Source organism: Gymnodraco acuticeps, unplaced genomic scaffold, assembly GCF_902827175.1.
Source record: "Gymnodraco acuticeps unplaced genomic scaffold, fGymAcu1.1, whole genome shotgun sequence".
NCBI classification, from domain to species: domain Eukaryota; kingdom Metazoa; phylum Chordata; class Actinopteri; order Perciformes; family Bathydraconidae; genus Gymnodraco; species Gymnodraco acuticeps.
In genome coordinates, this window is record NW_022990285.1 from 541,198 (window position 1) to 562,344 (window position 21,147).

Sequence of the window (21,147 nt, forward strand, 5' to 3'; positions counted from 1 at the left end):
AAAGAGAAAGACCGGATTTGGGAATAGACCGGAAAGTGGGAACAGGAGGAAAGTTAATGAGCTTAGCCACACTCAAATCATGCTGAATTTCTGGGCCGATGTGTGAAACAATGACATGCAAAAGACGCTAAGACCCACAAAATGACATGCTGCCTACTAACCGACAAGTTTAGGGGCAGCCGGCTTAACCGGTGAGCCTTGCTGCTTATTATTATCCATCTGTCCATCGAACACACGCGCCGCCACTCTGAGTAATACTCTGAGAGCGCACGAACATGCTCTGGATGTGCTGTGGTAGTCATGGGGACGAGCCACATCAGAGCCCTCACCGATGTTGCCCGTGAAGCAACCCAAGGGGGACCCGGACCGCAAAGGCTGCGAGGGGGCCTCCACACGCTGCATCTCACACCGGCTCTCATCCTGTCTCTGTTTAGGAGAAGGCTCGTAAACTGGACATTGAGGCGCTTTCACGCTCAAACCTGCTGAGGAATGAGCGGAGGTGTGTGCAGTGCTATTCACACAGTGCGTAATAACAGCCCTATAGGCTCATTACGACCGTGTGTAGTAGGCACATCTGGGACAGAGAAAAACCGTGCTGCCTATAACCGACAGGTTAGGAGCATCAGGTTTAAACGTCAAGCCCTGCTGTATATTAACCGACTGGTTGAATACAGCTGGCTTGTGCAGCGAGCCCTGCTGCCTGCTAACTGACAGGTTACAGCCGGCTCAAACGGCGAGCCCAGCTGTCTGTTAACCGACAAGTTAAAAAACAGCTGGTTATGCACCTCCACACGCTGTGTTGCACAGCGGCTCTCATCATGTTGCCGTTTAGGAGAAAGCTCGTAAACCGGACGTTGAGGCGTGTTCACGCTCAAACCCGCTTGAGGAATGAGTAGGAGGCACATTATGCAGCTTTTTTTATGTCATCCGGAGGAGAGCTCTCCTGAACCGGGGGAACGGGGAGATCTCATTAGGCGGCTGCCTTTCCGATGATCTCCGGGAGTTCCTGGAGAATACCGCCTATCGACGGCAGATAGGGACCCGGGACCCGGGGTTAGCCCTGTCTCCTCCGTCCGGAGGAGAGGGAGGATGGGGGAACCACATGGTGATCCATGAATGGAGGGGAAGGAGTCGCCTGACTGCTGCCCACCACTCGGATCCAATAAATAAAGGGCTTGGTCCACGGAGTAAGACTCCTGGATTAGCCAATCATCCTCGGCCGCAGCAGCGAGAGCGTCCGCTCTCCACTGTCTGCGGGCCAGAGGGAGACGGACACAATGAGTGCACGACACCTGGGGAGTGAGAGCCTCGTTTGCGTGCTCCAATCCCAGGCAGGACTCACACCGTGAGCGTCGGTCGTAACTCATAATGTATCCTGTTTGGCATCTTAATAATTGGAACAAAAGCTTTTTAGAAGAGGAATCTTTGCTTTTTAGCCTGCAGCTCTGAAAAGAGCTGGTGCCTGACAGTGCTTCTGCAACGCAGTGCTGAAGAAAAATGGGAGCAGATGGTCGAGCCTACTTCCTATTTATACGGAAGTGAGTCCGTAGGTGGGGCCCACGTCATAGGTGGGCGTGGATTAAGTCTGTCAGTGCTGCGCATGCGCAGTGGTATTACCCAATAGCGATAGCCTTAGAGGGCGAATCCTATACGATATAGAACGCGCTGCACTTTTCAAAAGGATGCAAATATAAAAATACAAGCAAATTAAGAAACATCTTAACCAACTAGACAACACATACGCAACATTTAGAAAACATTCACCTATTTGACTAAACTTGGCAACTTTATAATCCTCAAACATCCCAGCTGTGTGCATCTTATGTTAGTGACCCTGTTTCTTTTGTGTTTTGAGCTTCTTGCAGAATTCCGTTTAGGCAGTGCTTTCAGTAAATGCTGCACATGTTTTCTCAAGTTGGTGAAAATGTTTTTTCATTTGCATGTGTTTTGGCATATTTTTGTTCTTTTATATGCAAAGTTTTTGCAAGTGCAGCAAGTTTCTCCAAATGTAAGTGTTTTGGGCCGTTGTAGCGTCCTGTTGACCACCGTAGTTTTCTGTGTTTGGCCGTAAAAGTGTATTCAGGTGAGTTTAGCACAGCAATAATGATGGCATAGCTACACATATCCGATGGTGGATTAGTCTATACATGGAGTATGTGTACATGTGTACTGTGTCTTTGTGTAAGCACAGTGCAGAGTATGACACTCACTCCACAGGGGGGTGGACATCCTCTGCTTTTGTCTCAAAGAAGCGCAGGACCTCCTCACTCTGAGAGATCTGAGGGGGGAGTCGCACCAGCGCCTAAAGACAGAGACAGATAGAGAACAAGGGGTCAAAAATGTTAATAGAAAATGTTTTTGTATTTACAATATATTAATGTTGTAACCAACAGAGCATTATCACCCAATTCTGCAGTTCCAACTTTACTTTATGGAAACTCAATTAATATTACATCAAGTACAAAATAAAAATAAACAGTTTTACCCACATTTTCTTTCAGATGAAATAAATTCATAGTATGAAATCAAAAAAGTGTATTCTAGCTAAATATTTTTCTATAGTCATTTGAAGCAGAATGGCAGAAAGAATAGCTTATATGAGTTATCCAAAAACATTTTGGCCAAAGACCTCAAATCTTATGGTGAAAATAACTAGAAACGTAATGATAAATATGATTCAAAACAGTGTCAAGGTAAGGATTTAAAGAAGTCAAGAACAGGGGCTTAAATTATAATACATCACCAATACTGTTAACTTACTAAGAAGTCATAAACACAGGAGAGAAATGCTCTTTTTTGCATCTCAGAGCCTTCGAAGATTTTTTGGCTTTTTTAGGAAAATAATTGTGTCTCAATGTGCAGGAGTACGTATAGTTCCACAAATGGTAAAAAGCATCCTCCCACTGCTGTATGTTCATTAATAAAGGCCCACTGCAGTCAAAGAGAGGATCACATGTCTGACTAACCATCTATATTTAATGATGCATCAGCTCATGTACAGAGCAGAGGTGCTGGACCATAAAGATATGTGACAACGTATGTACAGACTTTCCTTTTCAATCACCACGATCCAAGCTGCCTTCATATTTCATTTATCAGATCCTTGTTATTATATATAGAGAGAGAAAGGGCCTTGTTGTGGTCGTGATTGAAGAGGCTGTATCTCACAGTGCAAAGGACTCAGCATCCTGGAATCTCCACAGAGTTAATTAGTCATGTTTGCCTCATAAACAGGATGCAGGAAGTAAACAGTGCGGCACACTGGGTAAAAAACACAGGCTCGCCATAGCAACTGTAGAAATAAGAGTGCTTCAGGTTATTTGGCTAATGAAGAGGCCTTTGTGTGTGCTGAGCTAAGGATCAGGTTCATTTCAGATGTGTGTGATTGCATTTCGGTTTTAAACTTTTTTTGGTTCCAATTACTGAGCCAATTCTGGGGCTAACCTTTTCCTAATGCTCGGCAACAATTCTGCCTCCTAATTGTGTGTATAGAAACAATCTAACATTTGATGTTATGCACCCTCTTCCTACCAGAGGAAAGGAGGAAGGAAGGAAGGACATGGGGAGGGCATGTTGGGATGAATGGATCTGAATCTGGCATAAATCAAATAAAAAACGAACAAAAGGGAGAACAGGTGACAAGGCGAGTGTCCCTTGAAATAAAGAGTGACAAAAGGCTGCTGCCATTTCCAAGGTTTCTTCGTCCTTTGGGAAGGTGGCGTTAATTTGGAGGAGAACTTTCTTTCCTAAGTGTGGCAAACGAGGGGAAATGGTCGTTAGTGAGCGTGACTTTGAAAATAATGGAAGGGCTCAAAGTCTGTCTCATGTAGTGCAGTGACGGATAAGTTTGATGCACAACTAGGTCGCCCCACTTCTCTGACTGTGGCACACATGAAAACAAACAACCCCCTTTGACTGTAGGAGGAAAAGATCATAACATTTCCCCACCGAGCCGGGGCTCTTGCACCCTCAGAGAGTTGAAGTGTAAGAGCACATTACTGATGCTGTGTCTCAAATCTGATATGGCCTGCACTCAGAGCACTTGCAGTGAACTCTGAGCGTGTAGTGTTGTCTCAATTTAAACAGCAGCTTTGCCCTGACCAGAAGTGATGATCCAATATGTAAGCTAGCTAGATAGCTTGCTATCAACAATTGTCCGCTGTACCAAATGTACCCTATAAAAATAACTTTTTCATCAGTATAGCGCTACATTACTTAAAGAGGACATGTTATGCTAATGTTCAGGTTCATATTGGTATTGTGTTCCTCCACTGGGACATGTCTCCATGCTTTAATGTTCAAAAAGCTCTTTATTTTCCTCATCCTGCCTGTGCTGCAGCACCTCTTTTCACCCTCTGTCTGAAACCAGAGCCCAGTCTGCTCTGATTGGTTAGCAGGCCGGCTCTGTTGTTATTTTTTCAACTGCTTAGAGGTGTGTTGGAAATGTCCCGTCCCTTAGCCAATCACGTAATTTCGTTATGTAGCCAAAATGCCGGTCGTGGAGTGTGAAAAGTGTGTTTCTCACTAAATGTTTGGACCGTTACGAGGGCACAAGTGGGTACTCGTGGTGCATCAGGCCATACTTCACATTGTGACGCATGTATGCATTTATATCAGCAAGTGCAAGTACAGATGCATGCAATATGAGACACAGCACCACTCTTAACATTTCTCAGATTATCTCAGATACCAAACTCTTTAGTGCGAGTTAAAAGTTTCAACGTCCACATTTGAGTCTCATGTGCTGTGTTTAGAGCTTGAGAAAGGATCTTTGACCCCTCACAGGCTGAAGGACATTCCCCAGAGTCAGGTGAGGAACTGAAGGATGTTTACAGTAAAGGTCTCTTTACCCTGCAGTAGTCGTCGATGAAACGCAGCCGCTTCATGGCCACGTCTCGCACATGACTCCTCCGGAACAGGATTTTGCCTGAAGGGGAGGAAAAGGAGAAACAAATCAGGAGGTGAAGGAAATGGTGATAACAGAACAGGACAGAAAAGATGGAAAAGGGATGGAAGAATCTGACAGGGTTAACAGGACCTGAGTCACCACTGAAAGGGTTCTTTTCGCTGATTGAAAATCATCCGTCTTATTACAGAGCAACTTACTCCATAAATCATTAATTTGACACAACATATTGATTTGAACATGATTTTATTGATAGAAGAATTTCTGTTTTGCTCAATCTAAGAAAAAGTCATCCGTTGAACTGAGTCGTAACTTAAAATGACGGCAATGCTGATCAAGGTTTTTATAAATGTCCAAGTCTGTTAAAATGTAATTTTCTAATAACCAGTCTTTACACCCTTTTGTGTTTACTTTCTGTCTGTCTTCTTCTGCTGTTCCTATTAGTGTTTACTAGCTGTCTGTCTTCTTCTGCTGTTCCTATTAGTGTTTACTAGCTGTCTGTCTTCTTCTGCTGTTCCTATTAGTGTTTACTAGCCTGTCTGTCTTCTTCTGCTGTTCCTATTAGTGTTTACTAGCTGTCTGTCTTCTTCTGCTGTTCCTATTAGTGTTTACTAGCTGTCTGTCTTCTTCTGCTGTTCCTATTAGTGTTTACTAGCTGTCTGTCTTCTGCTGATCTTAGTCTTTTAACCAACCTCTCTTGTTTTCTTGTTCTCTTTTTACTTGTTCAGCCAACGTTTCCTACTCTTCACAAATATGAAACTTAATGGTATTCAATTATGTTTTTTGACTGAGGGAAACTGATGTGTTTTTGGCCACAGCTGAATCTGATATAACATTTCTGCCAATTGATATGACTGCACATAAGATAAGAGCGTCCTTAGCAGCAGTTTGCTATCAAAAGAGAACAGACCACTGAATGTCCAGATTGACCAATCCGAAGCAAGTATTCAACTAATGTACTAATGTACTAAGGTGTACTAATCACACATACATCCCTACAAATACACCAGCTGTGAGGTGTCGCTGAATGTATTCCCCCAGCCCAGCAGCAGATGTCAGTAATCTACGCAGGTGGTTCAAAAGCAGCCTCAGCCCCTGACTCAAGGCCCCAGCTGTCCTCCTATGGATTCCATGACCTCTGTGACATGGCTTTCAAAATAACAAATAGAATTGAACACACATGGGTCATGCTGCATTCATCCCACGCAGGGGGAGCATCGAAGACACACCACCACTACCCTACCCTAGTCTGCACTCATTTTTGCAAGTGTAGAAAAGCGTATATGGATCTCCTATTTAAGGAGCTCTACTTATGCAATATGTTTTTTTACCCAACATCAGAGTTTTCTGAAAAGTGTCAACGATTTACTCTTGGTTACACATTTTGGAGGGTAACATTAACTAAGGTATTTATGCAACCACCGTTTTTAAGACAAATAGAAGCTTCAGACATTTGCCAGTGGCGTGTTTACTGACGTATTTTACGACTTAAACAAATTGTGAACATCCAGTGTTTCCCACAGATCTGAAATATACTTGGGGGGGTGGTGGTAGCGGGGGGTTGAGGTGACGTGACGTGCAACAACATTAACCTTTCTGTTGGTCGCTTGTTAGCAGACCCTTCACGCGATGGCAGAGCGAACAGGTACAGGCAGGGCCCATAATGATAGCCCTATAGTTTAAATCTACTACCCACACATGACCATATGGAAATGGGTTACTATTTAAAAAGATAAATGTATTTATAAATTTATTTAGGAACCTATCCATGTGATTTTTAGTGGGGGTCGACCTCAAATTCTCTAGGGGGGTCCAGGGGCATGCCCCCAGTAAGATTTTATTTTTTATTTTGGAGTTAAATGCATCAATCTGGTGCATTTTGAGGGGAAAATAAAGAGACAAGATCTATGGAAACACCTATATTAAACAGAACTGTATACATTTAAATAATCATAAAATCATGGCCATAACCAATAACATACCATTTCCAATATGAAAAAAACACTGACACTTGTTTATTTATTTTTGGTTCATTTATAGTTGTGAGTGTGTCTGTGCTCCTGAATCAGCCTCTCCTGTCTCCCTCCTCTCCCCCCTGCTCCTCTTTGAGGCAGCAGCAAAGACTAGTTTTCTCTCAACAAGTTTTAAAAGTGTATCTTACCTTTTTTCACCTAGTTAACTTTTTATTTATTTATTCATGCATATTTTACTAATCACATTACATTTCATTTAGCTGACACTTTTATCCAAAGCGACTTATAATGACCGATTACAGGGACATTCTCCCTGGAGTAACTAAGGGCTAAGTGCCTTACTCAAGGGCACACTAGTGTTCCTGGCGGGATTTGAACTCACAGCCTTCCGATCTTCATCCCACCTCACTATCCATTAGACCAGGAGTGGCCAACCCGCGACTCTTTGCCCAGTCTCATGCGCTCCTCAGTTCATATCGAATTTTAATTGTGTTTTTTTTTGTTTGCGCATATGTATCCCAGTTCACAAAGGGTTAACAACACAAGTTCCAGCCCAATCGTTACACAGAGTTTTCAACAAGAAGTGCTTTAGCCAATCAAAATGCAGATCCTGCAGTACTGGAGGCGGGCTTTACTGCACTCGCGATGTGACAGTGAAGGGAGAGATCTGCTTCCGATTGGCAGAAATATAACTCAGATAAAACCGTAATAACTCAATATAATGTTGTCAAATCAAAACGGTAACAATTTGCAGTGGTATATATGTGTATGTGAGAAGGCCTGCTCCCGGAAAGCTGGCTACTGACACAGAAGGGCTCCCGAATTTGGTGATTCGCGGTAAAGAAATAAAAGAGAGAAAGTGCATCTCTGTCAGCAGAGCTTCTGTCAGTCAGAGGGTTAGGTAAAAGTTGAGATGTCATGTGAGGAGAATTAACAAAAATACACTTTATTTATTTTCATTTATTTTTAATAACTCTCATGAATCTGTGTGTGAGATACAGACAGGGAGAAAAAATTCGCAAAGATCGCAAATGTGCCCTTTCATGCATTTGAGCCCCTTCCACATCCTCTGCACATTTCAAGAAGCAACATGCATACTGTAGTAAGATAACTACTTTTTTCAAATGTTTTTAACTGAGAGTTTGTGTGTGAGACACAATATTAATGGTTGACTATAACTGGCCTCTGATCTTAATACTGGTAGGAGAGGTTTAAGTCAATTTCTGTCAATATCATGGACTGTGACATTTATAGGAAATCTGGCTGAGCGGAGGTAGGCCTATGTGTTTCTGTATGTGAGTGTGTGTGTGCGTGTGTGTGTCAATTATTGTTCATTTTTAGATTTTCATTTTCTATGTGTGAGAGATAGAGAGGGGCACATAGAGGAAGAGAGTGAGGGAGCACACAGAAAGGCTGAGAGCAAAAGAGAGAAGGAGAGAGAGGTCGGGGGACATACACCCAGCATCTGTGCCTGTGTGTACTGTATGATGTGGCTCTTTGCAGTAACACAGGACAATTATTGGCTCTTTACCTCTGATTGGTTGGCCACCCCTGCATTAGACCAATCACTATACCCTCTCAAATGGAAATATGTGTTTACATAAATGGTGACCACACCGTTTGAGACCCACTGAGAACTTAGACTAAGTTAACTATCTAAACACTCAGAGAGTCCTTTACCTCACCTGAGCTGAGGTTATCCCGAGCTTGAATGACACACAGAGACCAATCAAGGGCTTTGATTTGATCATGTCGGCAGGCCACATCATGTAGACAGCCAGTCACCCTGTGTGAGGCAGGCCACTTAACAGGCCAGAAGGAGGCGAGATCAGAGAAAGGGAGCGAGGGATCATTGTCCACAAGTTAATCGATCGCAGATGGCGTCGTGGTCACGGACGAAAAAAAAATAAATAATAATAATTATTTTAAAAAACAACAACAAAAAAACCTAAATGGGTCGCGAAATATACTTGGGCGGCCGTTAATATACCTGGACGGCCCGCCCAAGTATAGTCTATGTGTGGGAAACCCTGACATCTCTTTAGCTTGCACAGGCCTTATTTCAGGCATCTGACCAAAGACACTTTGAAAATAAGAAATGTTGAATTTAAGACGAGGGAACTGGAAGTGGTAAAATGCAAACTCATTTCTGTTTTTTACAAATTAACTAACTACTCTCGGAGGCACCCAGAAGATTTAGATCCACCTTGAATCATCTTAATTTCTTATATTTATATATTATACATTATCTTTTCTAATATTTGGATATTTCTTAATATATACACATGACACTTACTGCATATCTGTCTGTCCTGGAAGAGGGATCTCTCCTCAGTTTGTCTTTAAGAGGTTTTTCTCAGAAAGAAATATTTGAATTGTAGGGTTTCTTTGGGAGATGTTTTCTTTGTATGATGCAAAGGTCTAAGGACAGAGGGTGTCGTATAATGTACAAACTGTAAAGCCCCCTGAGACATATGTTGTGATATTGGGCTGTATTAATACAATTTGATTGTCTGATTGATTTACCAAAGTCATTCAACACTAACCTTAAGAACATCAACCACCTTTTGTTTAGTAGCAACAATAGTGCCAAGGTTTAATACCCAGCCCTAGATACCAACATATCTCTGTAAGGCAACATTTTCATTTCAGTTGATGCCCCATAATAGAAAGATAGTCATGCAGTTTATTGAATCCCCCAAGTGTCATACATGCAGGGGAGAAGAGTCTATCCTCAACCGAACACAGACAGTCAATAATGTTTGCATCTGTCTTCATAGAAAAGAGGTAGGTGGTTTCCAAATGTGTGTGTCAGAAAAAGAGGGAAAGATGGGAGATGGAAGAGCTTTTACAGTAGATGCACCCAGCTGCAGGGCTTGAACAGAGCATCAACTCAAATAAACCGCAGTAAACAGACATATTACTACCAAATAAATCTGCAGAAATGTGCATGGCAAACACACAGGTGTACACGCACACACACACACACACACACACACACACACACACACACAGGTACACACACACACACACACACACACACACACACACACACACAGGTACACACACACACACAGGTACACACACACACACACACACACACAGGTACACACACACAGGTACACACACACACACACACACACACACACACACACACACACACACACACACACCCCCACACACACACACACACGACATGATTGTGATTAGCAGAATCGCTGTCAGCCTTTCTGCCCCCGACGCTGCACCTCCACAAACACCACCATCGATCACTGCCACTCTGTAGGTCGCCATGAGCCTGAATGTCAGCCGCCGACTTACAGCAGCAGAGACAAGCATGTGTGGAAGGACTCCAATCAATGCTGGGACACTCGTACACACATACGTACACACACACGTACACACACACACACACACGTACACACACACTACACACACACACACACACACACACACACACACACACACACAACATTCAAATTGAACAGGAAAAATAAATCTCACTGGCAAACATGCCTGCATACAAAAACAGCTGGAAATTGAAAATCACAGAAAGTGGCGAGTCAGCATTAACAGGGTAACAACACATGCGTACACACACATGCAGCACAGGTAGGCATCAGTAAACCAACTCTTATTGACCACCACCCCCCCCCCCCCCCCCCCCCCCCCCCAGCCATACATTATTAATATGAGAGCCTGTTCAGATAACTGGGAGCTCTGGAGCACACTGTTACCTGGGAGAAATGGGATGATCCTCTTCTTTGGGTCTTTCTGCCCTCCCTCAATTGGGAACTTGTCAAGTATCTGCATCTAGGGAAACAAAGATAGGAGAGAACAACTTTAATCACATGTCTTTCATTTTTTGTTGGCTCTATTTCTGAGAGTGAGATGATGAGATCGATATCAATCTCAATTCTTAATTGTTGGAGTTGGAGCCAAAGGTCTATCAGCTTAAAGCATTGCAGCTGGTTGCAAGAGAGTGGTGCAGGAATGAGTCTTATACACAGAAGTTAGTTCGCTTTTTAACACTTCTCCTCAATGTCAATGATCCGTCTAGACGACTTTTCCGACTTCTCACATTGACTGGAATACCCCTGATGTGCAATAACACTGTCTGTAAATATGAAACTTCATGCAATATACCCTCATGCAATTTCACGTTTATTACCATGGTGTACATATCTGCTATTTTCTTTAAGTGTTGTACTTATTGTGTTATAATAACTTGTATATACTTAGCCATTGTTCTCTCTGCTGTTGTAATAATGTACATTTCCTCGTTGCGGGTCAAATAAAGGATTTCTGATTTTGAAAATCTGTTACTGCGCTACAATGCCCAGTCAACTTTTTCTTTGATGAGATTTGGTAAGATTCCCAAATTAAAATATGTGGATAATCCAACCTTACAAGATTTTAACAACGTAAAACGAGTTAGTATCATGAACTTGTGTTTTCCACAGATCTTATTTTCTGCAAAATTCCAAAATCCAACAAAATAATCCCATTTATTTTTGTCAAGGGAGCCCTAGGGATGCTCAATTCCAGGTTGGCCTGGAGCAATACTCTAGACAATGTTACAAGGGTACGTTACATGTATGACACACTTTCACCTAATCAACACAGAGAGGTCCCGGCAGGATTGAATACAGACCTGCTGAGTTCCAACCGAGGATGGAGAAACGTTTATAGATGGTTTCATCTGTATACACTCTCTTTTAAGGCTCAGCAGTTTGCCTACCAACAATTAATATGCTATTTTATCCATACACAAAAGGGTGTGCAAAGTGTCAATAAGTGGTTTTAGAACGAGTTACATTGTGTAACCATATATTGGTGAACAATGGCTGAGAGCAGCAACTTCCCTCGCTGTCAGTTAGAGTGATGTTGCCTGGTAACCAGCAAAGAAATGCTGGGCAGACATATACACTGTTCTTTCTCAAAAGAATACTTACAGCATCAAACACGCAATTTTTTTACATTACAAACAGGCAATAAACTCCTTTACCATTGCCAGTAGTGAACATCTTTCCTTTTTTTATATCTGTTTCTCCAGTCTTTCTCTCAAACTCATCAAAGTGTGGTGGCTTTTAGGAGAGCATATGAACTGTATGTGTTGCATGTTTATAAATTATAATAGTGGACCATATCCCTGTTTATTTCATTTATTATATATTCATTTATTTTATATTCATTTTTCAACGTTGTTGTGTTCGACCAAATGTCATGGACCTGGAGTCAATAAATACTGTAACTAGGGGGCTTTATTAGACCTCTGAAGCCTGCTTCCTGAACGCAAAAAGTATATTATACATCATGGTTTAACTAGCAACCATGGTTTGTAAGTATGCTCTGACCATTAACAGCTAGCTTAGCACTCACCCCCCAATTCTATAAAACACTTGGTGATTCCTTATTGCAAGCTCAACAGTCGCTAGCTAGCTAGCTAATAAGAAGATAGCCGCTTTCTATTAATGGTTGATGCGTTAGCATGTAAGCTAAAATGGCCATGTACTAACTCGCAACAAAATGTGTAATGTGTATCCTATACAACTTTGTGACAAACCACCATTTTTCCTGTTAACGGTCTTAGTGCTAAGCTAGCTAGCACAACAGCTAATGCACAGACATGATATTGATGTCTGCATTTTGACATTACACTCAGAAAGAAAACAATATGCTCGGTATTCTTTGAAATCAGACAGTTCATTATATGGTAACAAAGACTATTATAAGCAAATAAACCATATTAAACTATTAAATCAGGTAGGCTACCTTCCTTATGGGGATGGCATTTTTAATATGAACCTAATCCCCAGATGAGCGCATTACACACATTGTAAAAATCAAAGCCTGTCAAAGTGTCTTTGGTCGCGAGGAGCAGCGGGGACTCGTGAGTAGTTGGGGATTGCTGGAGTCAAACACGTTCTGATTTATTCATAAAGAACAGTGACATGATCATGGTGAGAGGAGAAGTGCTGACACTGGAGCTGGAGGGGCAGGCCCGAAGAAAATAAAGAGAACGAAGGAGGATGGAAGGGAAGAGAGAAGGTAATAGATAAGACAGAGAGAGGAAGAGAAGCAGAGGAGGTCAGGGGGTGTAGATGAGTGTGTCAGCCATATTGTGTTTACCTAGTTTCACCCTTCAAATAAATCATTCAACAGGGGGATTAGAGAGAAAGTAAAAGCAGAGGAGAGAAGCAGAGGTTTAGCAAACGTACTGTACGGCAATGCAACATACTGTTTATTACATATATGAGAAGGAGCATTGTCTCTGTGTCTGATGGCAGAGGGCTGTCTGAAGAATACCCTGGGGAACTAAGTGAGCTAAGAGCCTGGTGAAGCTTCAAGACATCTAGTACGGAGACGTCTAGTCACACACACACTTGAAGAGAGATGCTATACTGTAGGTCATGATCCAGATTCATGGTTGGTCTCCTAGCCTCCCCAAACCCCCTACTCCCAGTCTTCCTAGGAATATGTATCTTAAACTGCCAGGTTCCTGCATATATTCCATCACTTCCAGTGCTGCGACAGCACAACACTTGCAGCAGACCCAGATGCTTGAATCCCCAACTCAACTCCCCTCCAGGCTGCTCGGGACAACAAAAAGAACTCATGCTGAATTTACAACCCACTCTGAAAGACACAGAGGGCCCGACGGATGACAGAACAGCAGCCACACATTTAGCAGAGAAGCAGGTGCTGAGTTTGCAGCAAAAATATCAAATGTGAATGCACCATTTATTTTTCCCCGCCTTCTTAACAAATGTGAATAATGGGGAGGATTGGAGGTGAGGAAAAGGTCAAGGAGTGTGTAAGTATTTTGGGGTGTGTGTACAGGCAGGCTTGGGGGGTAACGGATGACAGGATTACGTAATCAGGAGATACAAAAAGGTATATTCCTTTACGGTTATGTCAGAAAAATACGTAATCAGATTACTTTTACGTTTCAAGATATTAGAGATTGCTTGCAGGATAACATTGTAACGAAATGTTTTAGTATTTAGCATTTAGTGTTTGTTGTAAAAGGGGCAGATTTGATTTCTTCTTTGTAAGCTCTGTAGGTTAATACTTTAAGTGTGAATATATACTCCTGCTGCCTGAGTTTGCTTTATGGTTTTCTTTGGTTAATTTGTTCTTTTTTTAAATTCAGTAGGTGCAACTATATGTTTATAAAATAGTGTGTGTGAGTCTAACTGTATGGATTAAACTAAAACAGAGCATTTTCTGTCAGCTCAGATTTTATTTCTGCTTTTTTAAACTGTAGTTTAACAGGAAACTAATTGTAAAGGAATGCATTTTTAAAGTTACCCACCCAATCCTGCTTACAGGTGCAAGTACAGCACAGGATAGAAGGACCCTGAAGCACCTCTTTGACATGACAGCTGACTATATTTGATCAGCGTTCTTTGTCCCAGCAAGCCCACCCCTCCCCTCACACACTTGGATCAAGGTCAACTCATTATTTGAAACGCTCAGTCTCCAGTTGGTTCGAGCCCTCCGAAAATTCACACTTTTCCTGACAATGCTGACAGATTCCTGGCAAGATGAAACGTACTCCTATCCTGCCAGGAACTGTTGGATCACAGAGAGAGAAAATGGTGAGAACATGTGGGACAGTGGGAGTCAGGTGACACGAGTGCTCTTCTACATGTATGCACCCTGTAGAGGAATTTTTCAGCACTTCTGTCTCACTTCCTTAACTTGTAATATGACACAATCGTTTACAGTCCAGGTAGTATTAGTCCATTCCCAAGATGTTGAAAGTGAAAGAACATAAATAAAATAATAAAAAAACACTCATGCCAAACCGTTGCTCCACTTCCCAGACTTCCCTTCACACTGTCTCCTTGGTAACCAGCACAGAGAGTGTGAGGAAGAGTTGTGAAGGGACGTGATTGGATGAAGCTGCGCCGCTCTGGACCACTAGTGTAAATGTTGGGAGTCAGGTAAAGAAAAAAGGGGGAAAAAGGCAAGAGGTTCTTTTATCTCTTGTCATAGTGAGTATAGATTACAATGACGTAATGTTTGCTCTACTGTCCAATTCATGCTTTAGCTTTTCTGCAAAGCTCCTACATCAGGGAGGAGATTCTGTTGTTGATTTTAACTTTGAATTGAAGCTGATCCAAATGCTGGACTACATTGCTCTGCATAAGTGCATTATCTTAACACACGGAAGGAATGTTAAGGATCTATATAAATAATAGTTGACAAAACCTGTGATTTATTTGCATAACTAAAAATAGTTTCATAGATAGTCTTTGGACATTAAGTATTCAATAATATGGTCCTCCTTGACAGTTTTGGGTTTAGAAATGTTGAATATTATCAAAAACGGGATCATGAAAGTCCTACCCAATCATGAAATGCATGAATTTAACCATTCAGACAGAATAATCAGGGCTAATAATGAGATATGTATAGCTGTTCAAGTATTGATAACATTGATAGAAAACTGAGACTGAGAGTTTGCTTTTTTTGTCAGAACAGTCCAAAATCCAAAGGGGATCCATTTACTGTCATTGATTGAGGACACAATAAAGACAAGGTTAACATTGAGATGCTGGTCCAAGAGACTGTTTGCTTTACAACTGATTCAATCTCTGAACCAATCGACTATCGATCTGACAAATATTTAACCTCTGAGCGCAACGGACAATATTTCAGGGATTCCAATGCAGCCAGCAGAAATCCAGGCCAAGACTTCCTCTTCTGTGTGCTGGTCATTGTTTACAGTCCAAATTGCACCTTGAGATGCAAGAATGAAGTTGGAGGTTAAGGATGACACCTTCAGGAAGCCTGTTTTCACAAGCAGCCAGTTTATAAGTTATTATAAGTTAGTAAGAAGCCAAATAATCTTAAACCGATAGTCGAGGAGTTCCTACATTGCATTTCAGCCAATGCGTTTAACATATGTTGCTCTCCAAAAGGACTATTTCCCTCAAAACAACCAGAGCCAGCTCAATTGTGATAATTCAATACTACTGGGACTACAAACATCTTGATAAAATTATGAGACAACAATTGATGAAAAAAACTACTAACTATCAACCAAACCTTTTTCTAGGTCAAACTACTTCCTAACAGATCGAGCCAACAACTTCCATTGAACATAATACATTCTTTAGAGTTTCGTATTCGTTATCAAGAACAATGTTTCATTCAAACTGAAATATACAGAGTAGTCCATAAATACTTTTTTTCTTAGTTCCAGTTACACAAACTTGTACAGCCTGAGGAACAACAGAGCCACGGTTGGACTGTGTCGGGACCAACTGCAGCTCCTTCTTCATATCATGCACATGTGCTAAGAATAGAGCCTCCATATAAGGAACTGTGAGAGTCAGTTGGCATAAACTTGGGAGGCTGCCACACTGTTATTGTGAGGTAGATTGATGCCTGACTTCCTGTCAGCGATCATGTGACTATGAGGGTTGGCTCCTTGCTTTGCAGTTGTGGAAAGGAATGGAATGGAAATAAACACACACACGCTTTCAAGCTCTGGAACAACTCATGACCAGCACAACAAGGCTGCCATGTGATCTTCGCACCGTTTTTTAATGGCAATGTGGTGAAAGCAAGCAAGGCCACAAACATAGCAAGCTTGTTCTCACTGGTCTCTCAGCATGACTTGACTTGGGTCAGTGCACTCGCTGCTCCACTAGAAGCAAGCGCCGGTAATGATAAACCATCTCATATCCTGTCTCCGGGATGTAAACATGCTCTGACTTTTACTTTCCCCTTTGCCTCTCTGACCCCTTTTTTCCTCGAGGAACACAAGCTCTGGAAGGAAAAGCGAGTGCATCTAGAACCAATTGTATGCCTTTTTTCTAAGGCTAAAATCCTATAGACAGCAGGGTAGAACCTAATGGAGTCCATGAATCAAGTCTCAACGTGCATTAGCGCCCAGCAGTATTCAGTTTCAGAGAGGCACATGTCGGAGATGGGCTCAAGGGGGGGAGGACGTTCCTTTCCAGCCACAATCACTCGCAGTTGTGCCGCTAAATATAAACTGGCACTAGACCTGGACAAATCACTGTCATTATATTTGGATGAAACCTGATATCCTGAATGTTTTCTATGCAGTCGATGGCATGTGTGGGAGTTGGATTTGAATAAACTCTGTTCCTGGACATGTCACCACTGTGGGGTGTTATGCCCCATGAGGCTCCCCTCAGTTTCAAGAAGACAACAGGTGCAGGGATGTGGTTTGTTCAGTCTGTCCACAGTCACTCATTCGTCACTTCTCGGGCTACAGAGCCTGCTGTGGCCTTTTCAACAAAGAACCAAGCTTAATGGAATAGGATCCCATTTTCTCCTGGGGCTTAACCAGAATCCCAGTTGATCATAACATGTGGTGACATCTGTAACTGCATGAGTGATATGAACCAATGGTTTTGTATCAATAAGAAAAGTTCTATAGTGTGGTGGTGGAGGAAGGGTTGTTTTGAATATGTTAAGTAAGGCAATAAAGATATTTTAATTGTGGCTTATATTTTTCACTTATTGGATTCTTTATTTAGTCTATGAAATGTAAAAAACCTGAAATTAACACAATAGAAGCTCAAAGAAAGGAAGTGATGTGTAAATTGCTTGTTTTGTTGAAAGGTCCGAAAGTAGAAGTTGAAAAACGTTTGCTTGTTAAATGACTAGGACAGTATATCATTGTCAAAATTATGGTCAATTTATGTTGTTGTTGACAAATTCATTGATGCAAAATGTAATCCTTACTTTATCAAACATTTTTTATTGTACTTCTAACTCTAACTCTAGGGCATGGTTAAAACAAAAACGCAGAATAAGGTGCTGTTGAATGATTTTGGTTTAACTGCGTAACTAAGTTTGGTAATTGTGTCAGTTGTGTTAACACTGCACTGGAAATAAACGTTGCTTGCTTCAGGATAATGTGAAAGTCAGAGTTCATAGACCTCTGGAACAACTCACATGTCTTTCTCAATCTCCCGGGTTCAGTAGAGGTGGGGGTTTTGACGTTCAGAACACTACTCACACACACAGTCATTAAAAAGACATACATCAAAGAGATAAAACAGCATTAGCTGTGAGTAAATCTTGAAGCGAGAAGAGGTCCAGTGGGCAAACAAGGAAAGAGGAGAATGAAAAACGAGCAGGCACTTGCTTTTCGCCTCACATACTTTAATTCACAGGCATTGGCACACAGATGAATATTTATATTTAGCTCATAATAAATTGCAGTTATGAAAGGATGGGAAACAGGAACCGCGCCAACCAAGATTACATTTTGAAAAGAAGAACCAATCATTTAATCCTATTGGCTTTGCACCTCATTCCAAAGTTTTTTTATCTCCCTTCATGTTTAATAGAAGTATTGGCTAAAAAGTGGTATTTTTCAGGTAATTTACTTCCTCAGCTGGCAGGAGCAACCGAACAACAGCCTCACTTTCAAGATCAGCCGTAACCTCGATCTGAGGAAAGGAACAGTGTCGTCTTACACTCGGACGGTTTCACTTTGGCTTACGTTAAGTAGGCCAGCCAATTTACAATTTACTGCAGGAAAAGAGTTAGGGCTCTCACCTGTGCCATGGATCAGCGCTAACGGAGTATCACAGGATCTAATTTATCCGTGCTGACAGTTTCAAGAGTTTCCATACTGTAAACCTGGCCAAACCACAGACTCTCCAAGAGGGGGAGAATGAGATGGCATTGCCCTAACACGGGCCACAAATAAAAGGGTGTGGAAGGGAACAAGTTTTGGATGTTTGGAATTTGGAACATAACCGTGAGTGGGATGAGAGAAGTAAAGAAAGAAAGACGCAAAATGCTGGAAACTAAGTAGACTTATCTGCGTTAGCTTTTCCTTGTCTTTTCAAGTTTTTAAATTATTAAATTAATTAATAAAAACACTGCAGATTGGTTTCATTGGTAGGGCTGCACAGTGATTGCATATTGTGCTCTTTCTGTGACAACACAAAATGTCTTTATTTTATTAACTCTTTTCACCCTCTCTGAAACCAGAGCCCATTCTGCTCTGATTGTTGTCAGTCTCTGTTGTTATTGGTCAACCACTAATACCCCTTTTACACCAAGGCTTTTCCCGGTCTAGCTCCGTGCTAGAGCTTTTCTAGATGTGATGTTAGCATTACAACCGAAGCTAAACTGACTATAACTTGACTACTTGCTATCCTATTGTGGCATAAACCGTTTTCTACAGGCACATTTTACTGGCGTATTTTTCATTATGATTCTACTTGTGATAGTCGGACCTGACAACCTGTGCAGGCAGCCCATGTATTGATTCCATCCGATAGCTGCTATAATACGAAACAACACGTCTGCCTCTCTCCACAATGATCAATAACAGCAAACGGATGGTCAAAGTAAGGTACACATAAACAGAATCCCAAGAAGCCTGGTTAGTGTTGCCTGACTTTATAAAGTGTGTTTTTTTTTACAAGTGTGTGGATGCGTTCTAGTCGCTTTGCTCAGCGCTAATGCTTGTTACAACTTGTATTTGCCGTACTACTTACTTACTTTAACTGTTAACCCAGGTTAATCTCGCCCCCCTCCAACGTAAGCGTGACGTATGCGGTGCTTGCTTTCTAGACGGACAACTTTTTGGTGCTCGAAACGAACCGGATTCCGGAGCTTAGAGGCGGCTTCGCTGCGGTGTGAACAGGAAAAACAGGTGCTTTTCAAGCTCCAGCTCCGAACCGGCCCTGGACCGCGTTGGTGTGAAAGGGGTATAAGAGATGTGACGAAATGGTTCCGCCCCTTACCCTACCACGTACAGTGTGTTGGAGCATCTTTTAAGAAACTTTAAGACGCAAGAATGGAATTGGAGTTGTGAGACAATGTCTACAACCAGCTTGCGTATCTGCATTTGTTTGCAGATATGGGTTTTTAGGTTCTAATAAAAAGCTAAATCATCATAATCGAACAATTGCCTATGGGTTCCCAATGAGCAGTACAACACAAACGTGATTCACACTGTGTGCACAATTATTAGACAAGTGCGTATTTTTACCACATCATCATTATTTTGCATATTTTCAGCCTCCAAGCTGTATAAACTTAAATGCGATGGATTTAAGCATATCAGGTGTATGTGTGTAATGACGGAGGGTGTGGCTTAAGGAGATCAACACCCTATATCAAGGTGTGCATAATTATAAGGCAGCTTCTTTTCCTCAGGCAAAATGGGCCAAAACATTGATTTAACTGACTCTGAAAAGTAAAAAATTGTCAAAAGTATTTTAGAGGGATGCAGCTCTCTTGAAACTGCTAAGATATTTGGGCGTGATCACAGAACCATCGAACATTTTGTTGCAAATAGTTAACAGGGTTGCAAGAGACGTGTTGAGAAAAAAGAGGCAAATGAACTGCCAAAGATCTGAGGAGAATCAAACGAGAAGCTACCAGGAAGCCATTATCTTCCAGTGCTGTCATATTCCAAAACTGCAACCTACCTGGAGGGCCCAGAAGTACAAGGTGAAACGTCAAGACTGGTACAAGAAATATTTGAAGGCCGATTTTTCAAAGCTTTTATGGACTGATGAGCTGAGTGACTCTTGACGGACCAGATGGATGAGCCTGTGGCTGGATCAGTAACGGGCCCAGAGCTCCACTTCGACTCAGATGACAGCAAGGGGGAGGTGGGGTTCTGGTATGGGCTGGGATTATTAAAGATGAGCTAGTTGAACCTTTTCATGTTAAAGATGGACTCAAAATCAACTCCCGAACCTACTTTCAGTTTTTAGAAGATATTTTCTTCAAGCAGTGGTACAGGAACAAATCTTTCAAGAAGACCATGATTGTTCAGCAAGACAATGCTCCACCGCAGGCATCGAAATACACCACTGCGCGGCCCCCTTAATAATCACATGGCCCCCTTCCTCACCTGACCTAAACCCTATTGAGAACTTGTGGGCCCTTCTTAATTAAATACTAAGACCTCTCTGTACAGTGTCTGGGAGGCTGTGGATGCTGCTGCACAACAAGTTGATCGTGGATTGACCCAGAGCACTGTAGTTGCTCTATAATCAAATGAATCCTCAAAAATACATCTTGCCTAATAATTGTGCACACAGTGTAGTTTGGACAGCTTGGAACTACCTTCACCAAAGACTGATACATTTAGAAAAAAAATCAATTATTTTAGCTTTTTTGACATATATCTTATTCTTTTTTTGCAATGCAGTCACTCATTTTATGACGTTTCTTTATTTGAAAGTGAACTAATTAATTCCACACGGGTCATCCTCCATAGGCAAACTTTCTAACTTAAAT

General features: G+C 41.8%; 1 protein-coding gene across 2 annotated transcripts in view; it reads right to left on the bottom strand.

Annotated features, from left to right (window-relative positions):
- The window catches only part of sh3pxd2aa (SH3 and PX domains 2Aa), a 136,837-nt gene that overhangs the window by 85,319 nt on the left and 30,371 nt on the right, over positions 1 to 21,147 (bottom strand). For both annotated transcript variants that reach the window (XM_034221814.1, XM_034221813.1), the window contains exons 3-5: positions 10,617 to 10,692; positions 4,851 to 4,927; positions 2,211 to 2,302 (exon numbers count right to left, since the gene is read on the bottom strand). In XM_034221814.1, the coding sequence (XP_034077705.1) occupies positions 2,211 to 2,302; positions 4,851 to 4,927; positions 10,617 to 10,692 (245 nt within the window). The remainder of the gene's footprint in view (positions 1 to 2,210; positions 2,303 to 4,850; positions 4,928 to 10,616; positions 10,693 to 21,147) is intronic.